The sequence below is a fragment of the Clinocottus analis genome, unplaced genomic scaffold (assembly GCF_023055335.1).
Source record: "Clinocottus analis isolate CAN_PGR_092001 unplaced genomic scaffold, fCliAna1.0.p SCAF_13, whole genome shotgun sequence".
Lineage (NCBI taxonomy): Eukaryota > Metazoa > Chordata > Actinopteri > Perciformes > Cottidae > Clinocottus > Clinocottus analis.
In genome coordinates, this window is record NW_027175854.1 from 14191782 (window position 1) to 14204905 (window position 13124).

General features: G+C 44.4%; 1 protein-coding gene across 1 annotated transcript; it reads right to left on the bottom strand.

Moving 5' to 3' along the window:
- Positions 1–110: 110 nt before the first annotated feature.
- Positions 111–12409, bottom strand: naa25 (N-alpha-acetyltransferase 25, NatB auxiliary subunit). The gene is made up of 24 exons (XM_068574546.1): positions 12303–12409; positions 10661–10746; positions 10175–10313; positions 9890–10008; positions 9725–9799; positions 9533–9640; positions 9216–9294; positions 8451–8562; positions 8275–8364; positions 7501–7673; positions 7287–7399; positions 6981–7188; positions 6390–6479; positions 5742–5922; positions 4842–4941; positions 4606–4757; positions 4371–4496; positions 3720–3963; positions 3387–3510; positions 3234–3299; positions 3060–3157; positions 2864–2974; positions 2638–2778; positions 111–2503 (listed from the first exon to the last, which is right to left on the bottom strand). Exons 1-24 carry the CDS (start codon positions 12361–12363, stop codon positions 2381–2383), a joined length of 2919 nt encoding a protein of 972 aa, XP_068430647.1. The 5' UTR covers positions 12364–12409; the 3' UTR covers positions 111–2380.
- Between the last annotated feature and the right edge of the window lie 715 nt (positions 12410–13124).

Genomic DNA, 13124 nt, shown 5'->3' on the forward strand with positions numbered 1-13124 from the left:
AGGCGATGGGTGAGATGAGGCTCCAGGTTGTCAACTACTACTCTGAACCCTAACAACAAACAAATAAACAAACAAACGTTCTCTACAGCCATTCACACAGACGGCGCGGCTCCAGGGTTCAAAGAAAAAGGCATTTATTATTAGCAGATGTGATTTGTATGCGGATACAAGAGGAGCAGGAAGGAGGAGTCACCGTTTAGTCAACACCTTCACATCGCTGTCAAACTCATAATAAAAAATAGCAAAATAAACAAAACCTGCACTTTAGTCGTCCATCAGTGCTCCTGCGTGATCTCTGTAAACGATGTCTGACAGCGTCTCTCTCTGGTTATGAGTAATAGATGATATCTTCTGAGAAGATGCTGAAGCTGATGAAATATTTTTTTTTGGGGAGCGGACAGGACAGATCTGTGTGTATCTACTGCTCTGCTGCCTCAACTGTTACAATTAGGTCCAAAATATTACATTCTTGGTGGATTTGATTTGTCTGATCGGTATGGAAGCCCCAGAGGGTCAAGTGAGAAATAAAATCCTCCATTTTTTAAACTCTGATGCAAGTTGTTTTTCCTCTCTTCTGTGTTTAAGACTTAAGAACAGGTTATTGTACATCATCTTTGTGTCCAGGTTTTAAAAAAATGAATTAAAAAAGGTGTTGTTGTAATGCTAATAGAGCCACAAGAGGCTGATGTGCACCACGGCCATGTTTCTCTTTGTAACAGAAATCTCAGACAGGAAATAAAAACTCACCTCGAAGGAAATAATTCATGTTTTAAAGTTTCTTTTAGAGCAGCAGCCTCTTGTGGCTGAAATGAGTACTACAACAACTAACTAATTTATTCGGTAAACCTTTTTTTTTTTAAATACCGTTTCTTAAAGCAGAAACCTGGAACTGTTTCTGTGGAGGAGGAAATGTCTCGTAACTGATGGAAGTCTGTACTTGCAGTATTCCCAATTTTAAGTTTGAAACTTTTACATTTTTTATTAAACAATGTCAAATTTCGGAAATATATGCCAGTATTGAATCTGCAGAGTGATGAACTCTTAACACAGTTTCTACAAATTAAATGTTAAGATTGCATCAGACAATAAAGCCCCAGCATGTCGTTTCCCCCCTAACTGTCCTCTCTGGGCTTCCGTACTTTGGGTCAAAGTCAAAAATCTCACACAAAACACAAGTTCCAAAACTTGCAAACTTGCACATTATATTAATTTCTGCTCTTATAATTTCTGTCACGAGATAATTTATCTTTGCATTTTGTTGAAAAAAGACTTTTAATGACTGCAGTAACATTTCATGGATTTAAGTTTAAAAAAAAAACAAAAGTGAACATTGGTGATGATATGATCACACGTTCTCTTAAATAATTATAAAATCAGAGTGTGAAAGGATTCCGTCAGTCGAGCTGAATTATTTTGTGCGTCTTTTGTCGACGTGTTCAAAATCACTTCTACTGGTAAAAAAAATAATTCAGACTTACAAAAAAAAGAAAAAAAAAAAAGAAGTCCTTTAACTCATCCCACTACTGCTCTTTATAATACTGCAACTACTTTCAGGGACACACACACACACACACACACACACACACACACACACACACACACACACACACACACACACACACACACACACACACACACACACACACACACACACACACACACACACCATAAAAGATTGTAACAAAATAATTCTTGAACAAGGGAAACTTCAGTCGGTGAAGGTGAATGTTTCGTTCCTTCTCTTGCTCGATGACGGACAGAAACATCTGGAACAAACAGCGCGATGACATCACTCTCCTCTTAGTGTTAACAGTCCCAGAGTGTGTGTAAGTGTGTGTGTGTGTGCTTTGATTGTTCTCACCAGAAAAAAAAACAAAAGTGAGGCATACGAGGAAGCAACTTACAATATTGTGTCTTATATTCTTATTTAAGTTGTGGTAGTTCTTTACTATGTACAATAATTTACTTCATCTAAAAACGCTGAATCACTTGTTCCTAGTTTTGCTTTTATGTTTCTTTTTTATTTGTTTATTTTGTTAAAAAAAAAAAACGAGCATTCCTCATTTTCACCGTATAAACTCACGAGTTTACTTACAAGCTTGTGCGCTAGAAGAGTAGCAAATGTGTGTGTGTGTGTGTGTGTGTGTGTGTGTGTGTGTGAATGTGTGTGTGAATTTGTGTGTGTGTGTGTGTGTGTTTGAGGTGAGAGACGAGAAAATAAAAATCCAGATTGAGAGCTCACAAACTGCTGAGTTGAGAAATATGCAGGACAGGAAGGAGGTGAGAGACGACTGGATTTGGATCGTAGGACTCGCAGTTAGCTGGTGGGAGAGGAGGAGGGGGGTCATCTATATTTGGGATTTGGGCAGTGGGTCGAGGTTCAGATCTTGAGGTTCTTTATAGTTTCTGCTCTCTTCTTCAGCAGGTCTCCCGCCTCCTGTAGCGAGCGCAGGTAACTGCTCTGCACTTTGTCCATAGCGGCCTTCGCAAACGACTCCTCGTCCTGAAACACAGGAAACAGAGACGACCATAAGACCATAATATTACACACATGAAGCATAGACTTCTATACAACCAGAGGAGTCTCCCCCTGGTGGTCAGGAGACAGAATACGGTATCGGCTTCACAAGAACTCACCTGTGTGATTCCTTCCAGGCTTAAGCCGGCCAGCTGCAGGGCCGTGATGCCGGCCTCCTGCCCCTTTATAAAGTCCAGAGCCTGGGTGAGCAGGTCCTGCAAGCTCCCCGTCAGCTCCTGGAACCCACAGACCACCGCCGGCTGCAGGAGACACAGTGAGAGTGAGCTCTGAAATACTTTTATTAAAAACTGGAGAGAAAAAAACGTGCGCGAGAGGCTCGAGTACCAAAGCCGTGTTCACATCCTTTTTCTTCTTCTTCTTCTTCTGTAAACTCGTCTTGAGCGGTCGGAGGATCTTGGCACAGTGACTCGCCATCCACAAGACTATGCACACCGTCTGTGCAGAGTAATACCACGAATACATCAGGTGCACAGCTGACAGACAGGCAGGAATATTGTGTGTGGCAGCGGATAAACCTCACCTCAACAAAGAAGACTAGGTTTTCTAATAAGGATGGCCGGGTTTTTAATTTGCCCTCTTTCATTTCCAATAAATCCCCTTTTCCTTTATTCAGTATTTCTGCGCAGAGAAAGAAAAACATGAAGAAGTGTAACAACAAAGCGTTGGAGTTTCACCGCGTTGGGAGAGTCCTCACCTTGAAGCTGCACTACTATTGATTTAAAACCGTTACAGATCTGCGTTTGAAGCTCCGACGACTCATCTGAAAAGAGGGGAACGGAGAAAAGAGAGCGAGTGAGAGGACGAGGAGGCGGCAGCGACCTCAAAGCTAACGGCGTCTCTTCCTCACCAAGTCCGGCGGTCTCCAGGTCCTGCAGGTGAGCCGACAGCTGCAGGGCGGCGGCCTGACACTGGCAGCTGCCGCTGGACAGAGCTGCGGCCAGGCGGGTGGCGGGGGGGCCGAGGAGAGGATACTAAACAACAACAACAACAACAACAACGGTGAACTCCACATTCTGTCACACACTAAAAACACTCTTTTCCCTGGTGGTCAGGAGAGAGAATGCAGCTTTAACACATGAAGCATAGACTTCTATACAATGAGAAGAGTCGCCCCCTGATGGTCAGGAGAAAGAATACAGCTTTCGAGACAATTTAGCGTCGGCTTCACTCGTCTTCGTACCCGTGTGCGTTTCTCAGCGACCTGCGCCGCCGTCTGCAGCGTGCGCTGCAGCTGGGCGAGCAGGACGCTGAGGATCGGCGTCTTGTCTCCGACGCCGTTCTCGTTGGCCGTCTCGGAGTTCTGCGGCGGTGGCGCGTGTCCCGGCGAGGCCAGCGAGGCGAGGAGGCGCAGCGTCAGGGAGCGCAACCGCAGCCAGACTGACTCCTCCTCCAGAGAGCGCCGCCGGTGCTCCTCGGTCAGCTGCCTGTGGAGAGGAAGGAGGCGCTTTATCGTCCACAAAAAACATGAAAAATGGGATTAAAACTAAATAAAAAAGGTGAACTTTGTAAAACAAGAATTGTTTCCACAAGAATATAAATTGAATATCTGAAGTAGAGAGCAGAGTAAAGTCTCATTCTTCTTCTCCTCTTCTTCTCCTCCTCCTCCTCAATACATAATATATAAATAAAGTAAATAAATATATAAATAATATAATATATAAATAAAGTAAATTAATAAATACACATATATAAATAAAGTACATCAATAAATAATACATGTATAAATCATAGCATAGTTTGCAGTAAAATTATAGAGAAAACCGAAATAAAATATTTAAAGAGCCGCTGTATTAAAACGAGAGAATAAAAGCGGCGTCCCGGTGGGACTCACCTGTCCTTGGGGTCCCAGCAGGTGAACACCGTGAGGTCCCTGTTGTCCCTCATGGTGTCCCAGGGGATGTCGTCCTCCTCTGGAGACAAAGACATGGCCTTCACGCTCTCCTCCAGACTCAACACACTGCAAGACAAACACAAACACAAACACACACACACACACACAAACACACACATGAGCACTAACAACACACCCGTGCGGTGGTAAAACATGCTAAATGCTCCGCGCTCACATGTCGGCCTCGAGGAACAGGTCCAGCAGCATCCTCTCCGTGCGCACCTGAGCGAAGTGCAGCGATTGGTTCAGCCTGTTCCTGAGCGCTATGAACTCTGGGATCTTCTCGAACGCTCCGTACTTGTACGCCTGGATGATGTACTCTGAGGTCTGGCGGGGGAGGAGCAGGAGGATGAAAGGTTTAATATAAAGATGAAAGTAGAAGGAGGAAGACGAAGAGGAGGAGGGACTCACATCTTTCTGGTTGGAGTGGAAGAACCGGAGGGAGAAGTTGCAAGACTGAGAGGCGGCAGCAAACTGACCCAGAGACTCTGCGTAGCGCGTCAACAGGAAGCTGCAGAGGAAGAGAGAACACGCTGCTTCAAACTCTTTCATTACGCTCGTCTGCGCTGCCGTCCAGCAAACGTCTCCGCAGGAAAGCTCGCGCGTTAAATAGTTTTTAAAAACATTTGATGAACTGACTTAAATCACTTCCATTCCTGCGGATATTTAGCAGAGCGCAAAAAAGTGTCTTTTTAGGTATCGAGAGGTCTTGTTTTTTTCCTTCTCTCACGTCACATTTTACCGTCGGTGGTCTTTGATCTTGCCTTCAAAATAAAAGCCCTGCTCTTAAATAACTAGACTTCTAGACTAGAAGTAGAGAGAACTGTAATGTGTTTTTAGTGCAGAATCACACGGTTTTAAATGGTGTAAATCGTAAACATTATTTGAATAAATTGATCATTTATTCTACAAAAATTTAAACACAATGAAATTTATATACACACAACATGTTTTAAGTGGTACTAATGTAAAAATTTAGCAAACAGTTTATTTAGCTCAATAATCTTTAAATGAGACCCGTAGAGTGGAGATTTTTCGTGAAATATCACAGTTTTAAGTTTAGTCTCGGCTGCTTTTTTTCCCCCGTCACAGGCGATGTGTTCAAGGGGCGTCGGAAAGATGAAAATCTGACCGTAACGACGGTGTGTGACGTTTGTGTAAATGAAACCTGCTTTCGGCCAAGGGCTCACAGACTGAATGTCCCGAGGGGATTCAAACCCTTTAATCCCGTTTATGTTCATATAATCCCGACATGCGCTGACAGACGCGTCGCCGTGACTCTGGAGGCGCGGCGGGCGTCGCTGCACTGACCCGATGGTGTCATGCTGCACGTGCTTGGCGTCCAGGCTGGAGTACAGGTCCACCACAGGCTCGAAGGCGCCCAGGTGGCAGTAAACCAGCAGCAGCAGCAGCTTGAACTGAGCGTTGGAGGAGCTGACGGAGAGACCCTCCTGCAGGACGCCTAGGCTCTGCCACACCATGTTCTCATCCCCTACGACGACAACGACGATGACGACGAAAACAACAACAACCAGGGGTCATACACATCGGACCAATGGGTTTCCATGACTTTAAACCAAAGTATATGATTTTTCACCAAATTTTCATGATTTGTTTTACCAGATTTCCAACTTTAAACCAAATGTCCATGAGCAAACATTTGTGAAATCTGTGTGTAAACAGTAAAAAGTGATAAAATGTAGTATTTAAACTAACAATGAGGATTCAAAGCATACAGTAAACCTTAAATGAAACAAACGAATGAGAGACTATAGTTTGATTTAAAGAATAAACATTGATATCGATGCCTGTATGTATGCCTGCTTATATTTTGAGCCTGTTTTGAGCCTGCGTAAATAACTGTCATGAACACATGAATATAACACTTTTACAGGACTCTTCCAGGTTTTCCATGACCGTAAGAACCTCGTCTTTAGACACAAGAGAACAGGAACTCACCCGTCTCCTCCCACAAGTCGATGTAGACGTGTGCAGCCATGAGACAGTACATGTCCGAGAACTGCAGCTCCGTCTTCAGCGCGTTCGTCCCTGTTGAACACGGACGTCACAGAGTCAGAGCTTCTAAAACACAGACGTCTATTAAACGCACCTCAACGTGAAGAATACATAATTTACAAAATGTGTAAAATGAGCAGAATGCCAATTTAAAAACATAACTTCATCGACAATTCAGTGGCAGCAAAGACGTGAAAACGTCCTCAGTTTGATGAAATATGATTTTAACAGTTCAAGTTTGAGCCTTAAAAGCCAAAACACTTGTGTAATATTCATTAAGATGGAGGGATGAAGATGGCTGCGGGAGAGTTGTGTCCAGCTCACGTTGTTTAATTCCTATAGTTTTATACAGCTTCCTTCCTCCCTGCTGCCATCAGCACCTTGTCTGAATGGGGCATGCTGGGACTTAAAATGGGCGCGGGAGGATTTTGGCGCAGGGTTTCCAAAAGAGTTAAGCTTCATTTACGCGCCTCTTCGCTCCGTGAACGATTATCCCCGAAACAAGCGCTGAGGAAAAAGGGTTTAAGATCTCACCGAACTTGAGCCCGTGGCGGTAGTGCGCCTTGAGCTCGGCGATGAGCCGCAGCTTCCCGTCGGGGTCGAGCGCGTGATGCAGCCCGAGGGCTCGACTCAGCTGGCACACGCACAGGTGCCTCTGCAGCGCCCTGGTGTCTTCTGGGAAGGCAAAGCCCTCGTCGCCCGGCTCGCCCAGCGGCACCGCCTCGCTCACCCGGTTAATGAACTGCAGAGAGAAGACAACAGAGAGAGAAAAGGTGGGAGGGGGGTGAGAGCGTGCTTTCACAGCCTCGACCAATCACGACGCCGCTGCTGGAAACTCACCTGCACGTGCTGCTCGGGACGGAGCAGGTGGAGGTATATTTTCAGGTCGGTGATGCAGCAGGGTTTGTCTCCGAACTTGGCAAAGAACTGCACCATTAGCTCTAAAGGATCACCTGTTGGAGCCACATACAAAGAGGCTGAAGCACCAGGCCAAAGGAGGGACGGGGTGGGGATAAAGAAACTCTTTTCTAATAAGTCTGTGTGTTTTCTTTACCCAACAGTTTCTCCTCGGGGCAGCCCCGCTCTCGCAGCCGGTGCATTAATTCGAGCCGAGCTAAGTACGGTCCTCTGAGCGAGCGCGAGTCCTTGCCGTCTTCTCCCAGAATCCTCTCCTCCACGAACCTCGTCACCTCGGCCACCGTGTGGTGGACCGGACCCTCCGGACAGCTGAGGCAGACACGGACGAGCAGGGCAAGTTAAGTTTTGTGGCAGAAGACATGCACAGGAACCCCGTCAACCATTACGAAGGGGTATAAGAAGATATGGAGACATTACGGCGCGCACCGCTCATAGACAGGTTTATTAATAGTGAAGTTTACATGCATCTCAGACGACACAAGAAGTGAAACTATGAAGATACAGGAAGTTTGATCAACGAGAATGCAATGTTCTGATTAAAAAATAGATAAATATGCATGGTATCAACGCATGTACTTATTAACCAATATATTTTGACCAACGGATTTCCATGACCAAATGTATATGATATTGAACCATAGTTAGAAGACTTTTGATCAAATTTCCAAGATTTTTTCCCAAATTTATATGATTTTTAACAAAATTTCTTCCCAAATTTACCTTTTTTTTTAAAACTTTTAACCAAATTTCCCAGATTTTTTAATAACCAATATTTTAATATTTAATATTTAATAACCAATATTAGCTCTGAATTTCACACAGTTATATTTTGGACAATAAAACCAGTGTATCGTTCTTACTTTTCCTACTAAACCTACAAAAACAAATATTAAAAACTGTTTGCACTCACTGCTCGCCTTCTTCCGGAGGACTCCACGACTGATCGATGAGGTGGAAGAGAGAGTCGAAGTAGGAGGGGTAGAACTGCCAGTCGTCAGGGCTGCGAACACACAAACACACAAGTTTGTCTCGTCTGTCGCAGAAGTCTTGCTTGAATAAATATTGAAAAAAGGCACATGTTCTCACTTCTTGAGCAGCAGCTTGTGAGCCAGTGAGTTGCACTCTGGCCATCGCTGCAGTCTCCGGTAGAGCATCATGCACTTTGATTCTCTGCTCTGCAGCTCGCTGGTGAGCTTCTCTGAGAGAACACACACATATACATATATACATGCATACATACACAACACGTGTGTGTGTGTGTGTGTGTGTGTATATATATATATATACACACACACATACATATCACATGTTTATCATAAAAAGTGATATATTTCAATTGTGTTTCATATGGAACAAGATTATTAGTTTATATTGTATTTATTAGCCCTCCTGCTGTGTGCAACATGTGGTTATTAATAGCATCCCATTGCTTTGATACAGAATGGTGGATGTTTTTACCTTCGTGCATCAGTGTTTTACTTGCTCTGCATGACTTGTGTCCCGTCTTGTTCACACTATTGTAGTTATTTTTTAACTTCACGTCTTTGATTTTTAAAAAGACATCTTGCCAAAAGGACTGAAAACACCGGCACGTTTAAAAAGATGCCGATTAAAGTCACTTCGAGGAGCTTTCGCGTGGTGTTGATTTTGGCGCCCTCTGTGGACGAAGTGTCTCTGAGCACTCTGAGGTCCCTTTAGAAAACCTCTCATTTAACAGCAGCAGGGTCCGACAGTCTGGTTCTCCTGTGACCCACTTCCGCTCCAGAGACTGACACAAGCAGCTAAAAGCTCCTCGTAGTAACTTGCATTGTCGTTGATGATGACCTGTGATGACCCGTGATGAACACTTACCACCAAGTGGACCCCTGATCACGTCCAGAGCCTCGACACACTTTCCTAAACGCTCCAGGATCATATAGTACAGCTGCACCTACAAGTCACAGAAAAAATAATGATTAAATGCAGAAACCACTGTAATCAAGCTCCCAAAAAACTATTTAACAGTGAGAAAAAGGGAAGAAGCCTCTCTTTATGATTTATGTCTTTGAAACCATGTTATTCTGCACTAAAGACATGTTTGAGTTTGCCATTATTCTCTTGTTTCTAAGGATGAAGACCCCCCTGAAGGGTTAAGCTTCCACAATAATCCCTCAGGTCACTTCACTGACCTCCGCTTCCGCTTCAATCTTCTCCTCCTTCACCATTTTCTCCACCATGCGTTCAGCCAGAGGCAGGAACATGGTCTGGGACAGTTTTTCATCTTGTGCGGAGATGGCCTGCGCGACAAAAACAAGCATGCAGGTTTATTTCATGATCATATTTAGAGAATGTGACCGTTAAAAAAAACTGTCCGCCCATACCTGCATCACCAGACTCATGACGGACCAGAAGTAATACGGATTCTTGGGGACGATTTTATACAAGGCCATCCCCGCCTGCAAAGGGCCAAGACGCAGTCATCAACATCCTCTTCATTATTCTGACTATTCTGTCTACGTTCACGCAGCGGACGCGAGCTTCCTCACCTGCTGCATCTTTTTGTACTCCCCGACGCGGGCGTACGCCATGAACAGGTGCGAGTGGTACTCCTCGCTGAGGGGAACCTTCTTCACCGCCGCTTCGTACAGCTTGGTGACCAACTCCGCTACAAATGACAACGTATTCAACACGCGGCCGCTCCACGACTGTCACTGTGTGTGTGTGTGTGTGTGTGTGTGTGTGTGTGTGTGTGTGTGTGTGTGTGTGTGTGTGTGTGTGTGTGTGTGTGTGTGTGTGTGTGTGTGTGTGTGTGTGTGCGTGCGTGTACTCACGACGATGCATCTCCCTGTACAGGATGGTCAGGGCCTGTAGCGAGTTGTCGTCGGTGGGCTCCAGCGTGGCCACTTCCTGTGCCAGACTGAACGCTTCATCCTGCTTCCCTGTCCTCTGAAGGCCGATTGCCTTTAGGACCTGAAGAAGAGAGGAACACATGAAGCACAACAAGAACACATGAATACATTTATCCTTAGTCAGGCGGCGACTCCTCTGGTAGTATAGAAGTCTGATAAGATGACTACTTCCTTGATTTATTCCCTGAGTAACATTGTATCATATATGGCGGGTATAAGGTGACATTATTTTAGGAAAAGCTTGTCGAGAAGCACAAAGAAAAATGACAAATTCTTACAAATTATCCAACGACTTCAATCGTTTTACATGCGCAGGTTCCAATCAAGGAATCAAATGGATCCATACAAGACGTCTAGCATCAGCAGAAAACACACAACTCAACACTTTAACCCCCCCGAGTCACTCACCTTGGCACAGTGCAGGTCCTTGTGTTTCTTCAGCAGTTTGTCGGCCTGCTGTATCGCCATTTTATTGTTGCCATTGTCGAGGTAATCTGGGGAAAACGACGTCACATTAATGATGGCGATCGTACAATTAAGACATGAAATCATTGCACATATGAGTTGGAATGCAATTGGTTATAATTCTGTGTGTATCTAAATCTAGGAGATTATAGGATTATAAATCCATTATTTAAATCATATTTTAAGGGAAACACCACGTGTCTCCTGCTTGTGTTACGAGGATGTGCTGCTTCCTCGGGGTAATTTCAAGACATTAGTTTGGGTTTTACATTATTGTAAAAGCCTTTTTTTTGCGTTTTCTAGCATTTTTTGGGGGCTCGACCCTTTAACCCCAGTAAAGCCGTCACCGCAACTCTTCTGAACGATTGTGTAAACGGTGAAGTATGCAGACAGACACAAACGGAGACACTTCAGTTCAGCCTCGTCTGGACAGCTGGACGCCAAATTTAACCAGACGGCCCGCCGTGTGTTACGTCACGTCTATTCTCTCTCCGGTCCAACCGGCAGCGCAGGAGAACCAGAGGTTGACAAAGGCCGAAAGAAACGTGAGGAACACGACCGCACCGCTGAGATCCAGCAGTGATACGTTTTACTGTACTTCACCTCATAGGTACATATTGTACTTGTTAATTCATTTGTCCGACGGCTTTAGTTTCTTCTAAGATGAGTTTTTCATCCCTTTCATGTCCAGGTTTCCTTGTATCTCCAGATGTGATGATGATGAGTGTTAGTGATAAAATGAAAAATGAAGTGTTTGTTTATGTGTTGATGAATGTTAGTGATAAACTGAAGGATGAAGTGTAAAGATAGAAGGTAGTCACTGGACAGAGATGCTACAAACATGTGATGCTGCTATAGAATGTGATGCGGTGCTGTAGATTAAACGAAACAGAATATAAAGGAGTTAACCTGCAACACACATTAAAGCTGCAGAAACATTAATCCAGGAACAATGTAAAACACTGACACAACAAATATTAGTGATCAAGGAGTACTTCTACTTTTCATACTTTAAGCCATGACTTTTACTTGGAGTAAAGTACTACTAGTGTAATATTACTACCTGATCTGAATACGTCCTCCACCACTAACACCTAGTGAATGCGAGTTATTGTGTGTAAGCCTCTCTCCTCAACTGAGATGTGACAGCTCCATGCTAGCTAGCTAGCTGCAGTTAGCTTGAAGCATTGTCCTTCCACTGTTATGAACCTGATGCTAGCTGGGAGCTAGGCTAGCTCCGGATCCAGACCGGAAACCCTCATCAACAAGGAGGTACACAAACCGCATTAATAAACAACTTGTTTATTTTTTCTTCTTTAACAAAAAAAAAAAAAAAAAAAAAAAGCCTCCGACTTGCAGCCTAGCTAGCTGACAGATTAGCATGTTGGCTAGCTGTCAAACGATCGGTGGGAGGCCGGGGAAGGTGCACTGTCATTGGGGGCTGCACGGCAGCAGACACCGTGGTCTTGGGGCTGTTGGGGGGCCTCGTCGGGGCCCCTCCGGCTCCCGGCAGCTCCCACCGGCGCGGATAACCAGGATGTCCACCCCCGGAAAACACACCTCAAAGTCCCCGTAGAGTCCTTACCGTAAATGGGTCTGAGTCTCCTGTCGTTGGGATCCTGCACATGGCCTCGCGCCGCCGCCATGGTGGAGTTTACCTGCTGGGGGGGAAATGTTCACGCATGCGCAATGGGAGCTGCCTCGCCGAGCGCATGGGTTCAAGTTAAATGTGTGTCTGCGCGCGCGCGCGTGTGTGTGTGTGTGTGTGTGTGTGTGTGTGTGTGTGTGTGTGTGTGTGTGTGTGTGTGTGTGCGTGCGTGCGTGCGTGCGTGCGTGCGCAGTCTGTGGTGGGAGCAGTACTTGAATATTACTTAGTAGGAATACAACAGTGGAGAAGTACTACATTCAAAGCCTGCATTAATATATATATATATATATATATATATATATATATATATATATATATATATATATATATATATATATATATATATACACACACACACACACACACACACCCACACACACACACACAAAGTACTAAGTACTGTACTTTAGAATATGTACTTTCCACCTCTCCTTCTCCATACATCGAGTAATCCAGTGGTGGTGGAATGTAAGAGTACATTTACTCAAGTACAAAGGTACATTTTTTCGATTATATTCTAATTTGTACTTCTAAGAAAGCAATGTCTACCTTTATAATGAACCTTTTTTCAGTCCAATTTGTGTGCGTGGCAAACCTTTAGTAATTTATTGACCCTATGATTTGTCAATGCATTGTTCAGTTGTGAAGAGACGTTTAGCTTCATGACTGAAGAAACAGACGTGAGGTCAGTGTAAAAACATCAAAGGATTTATTTAAACAGTGTTGTTTTCTACTGGACTCTTGAAAGTAGTGTCTCAA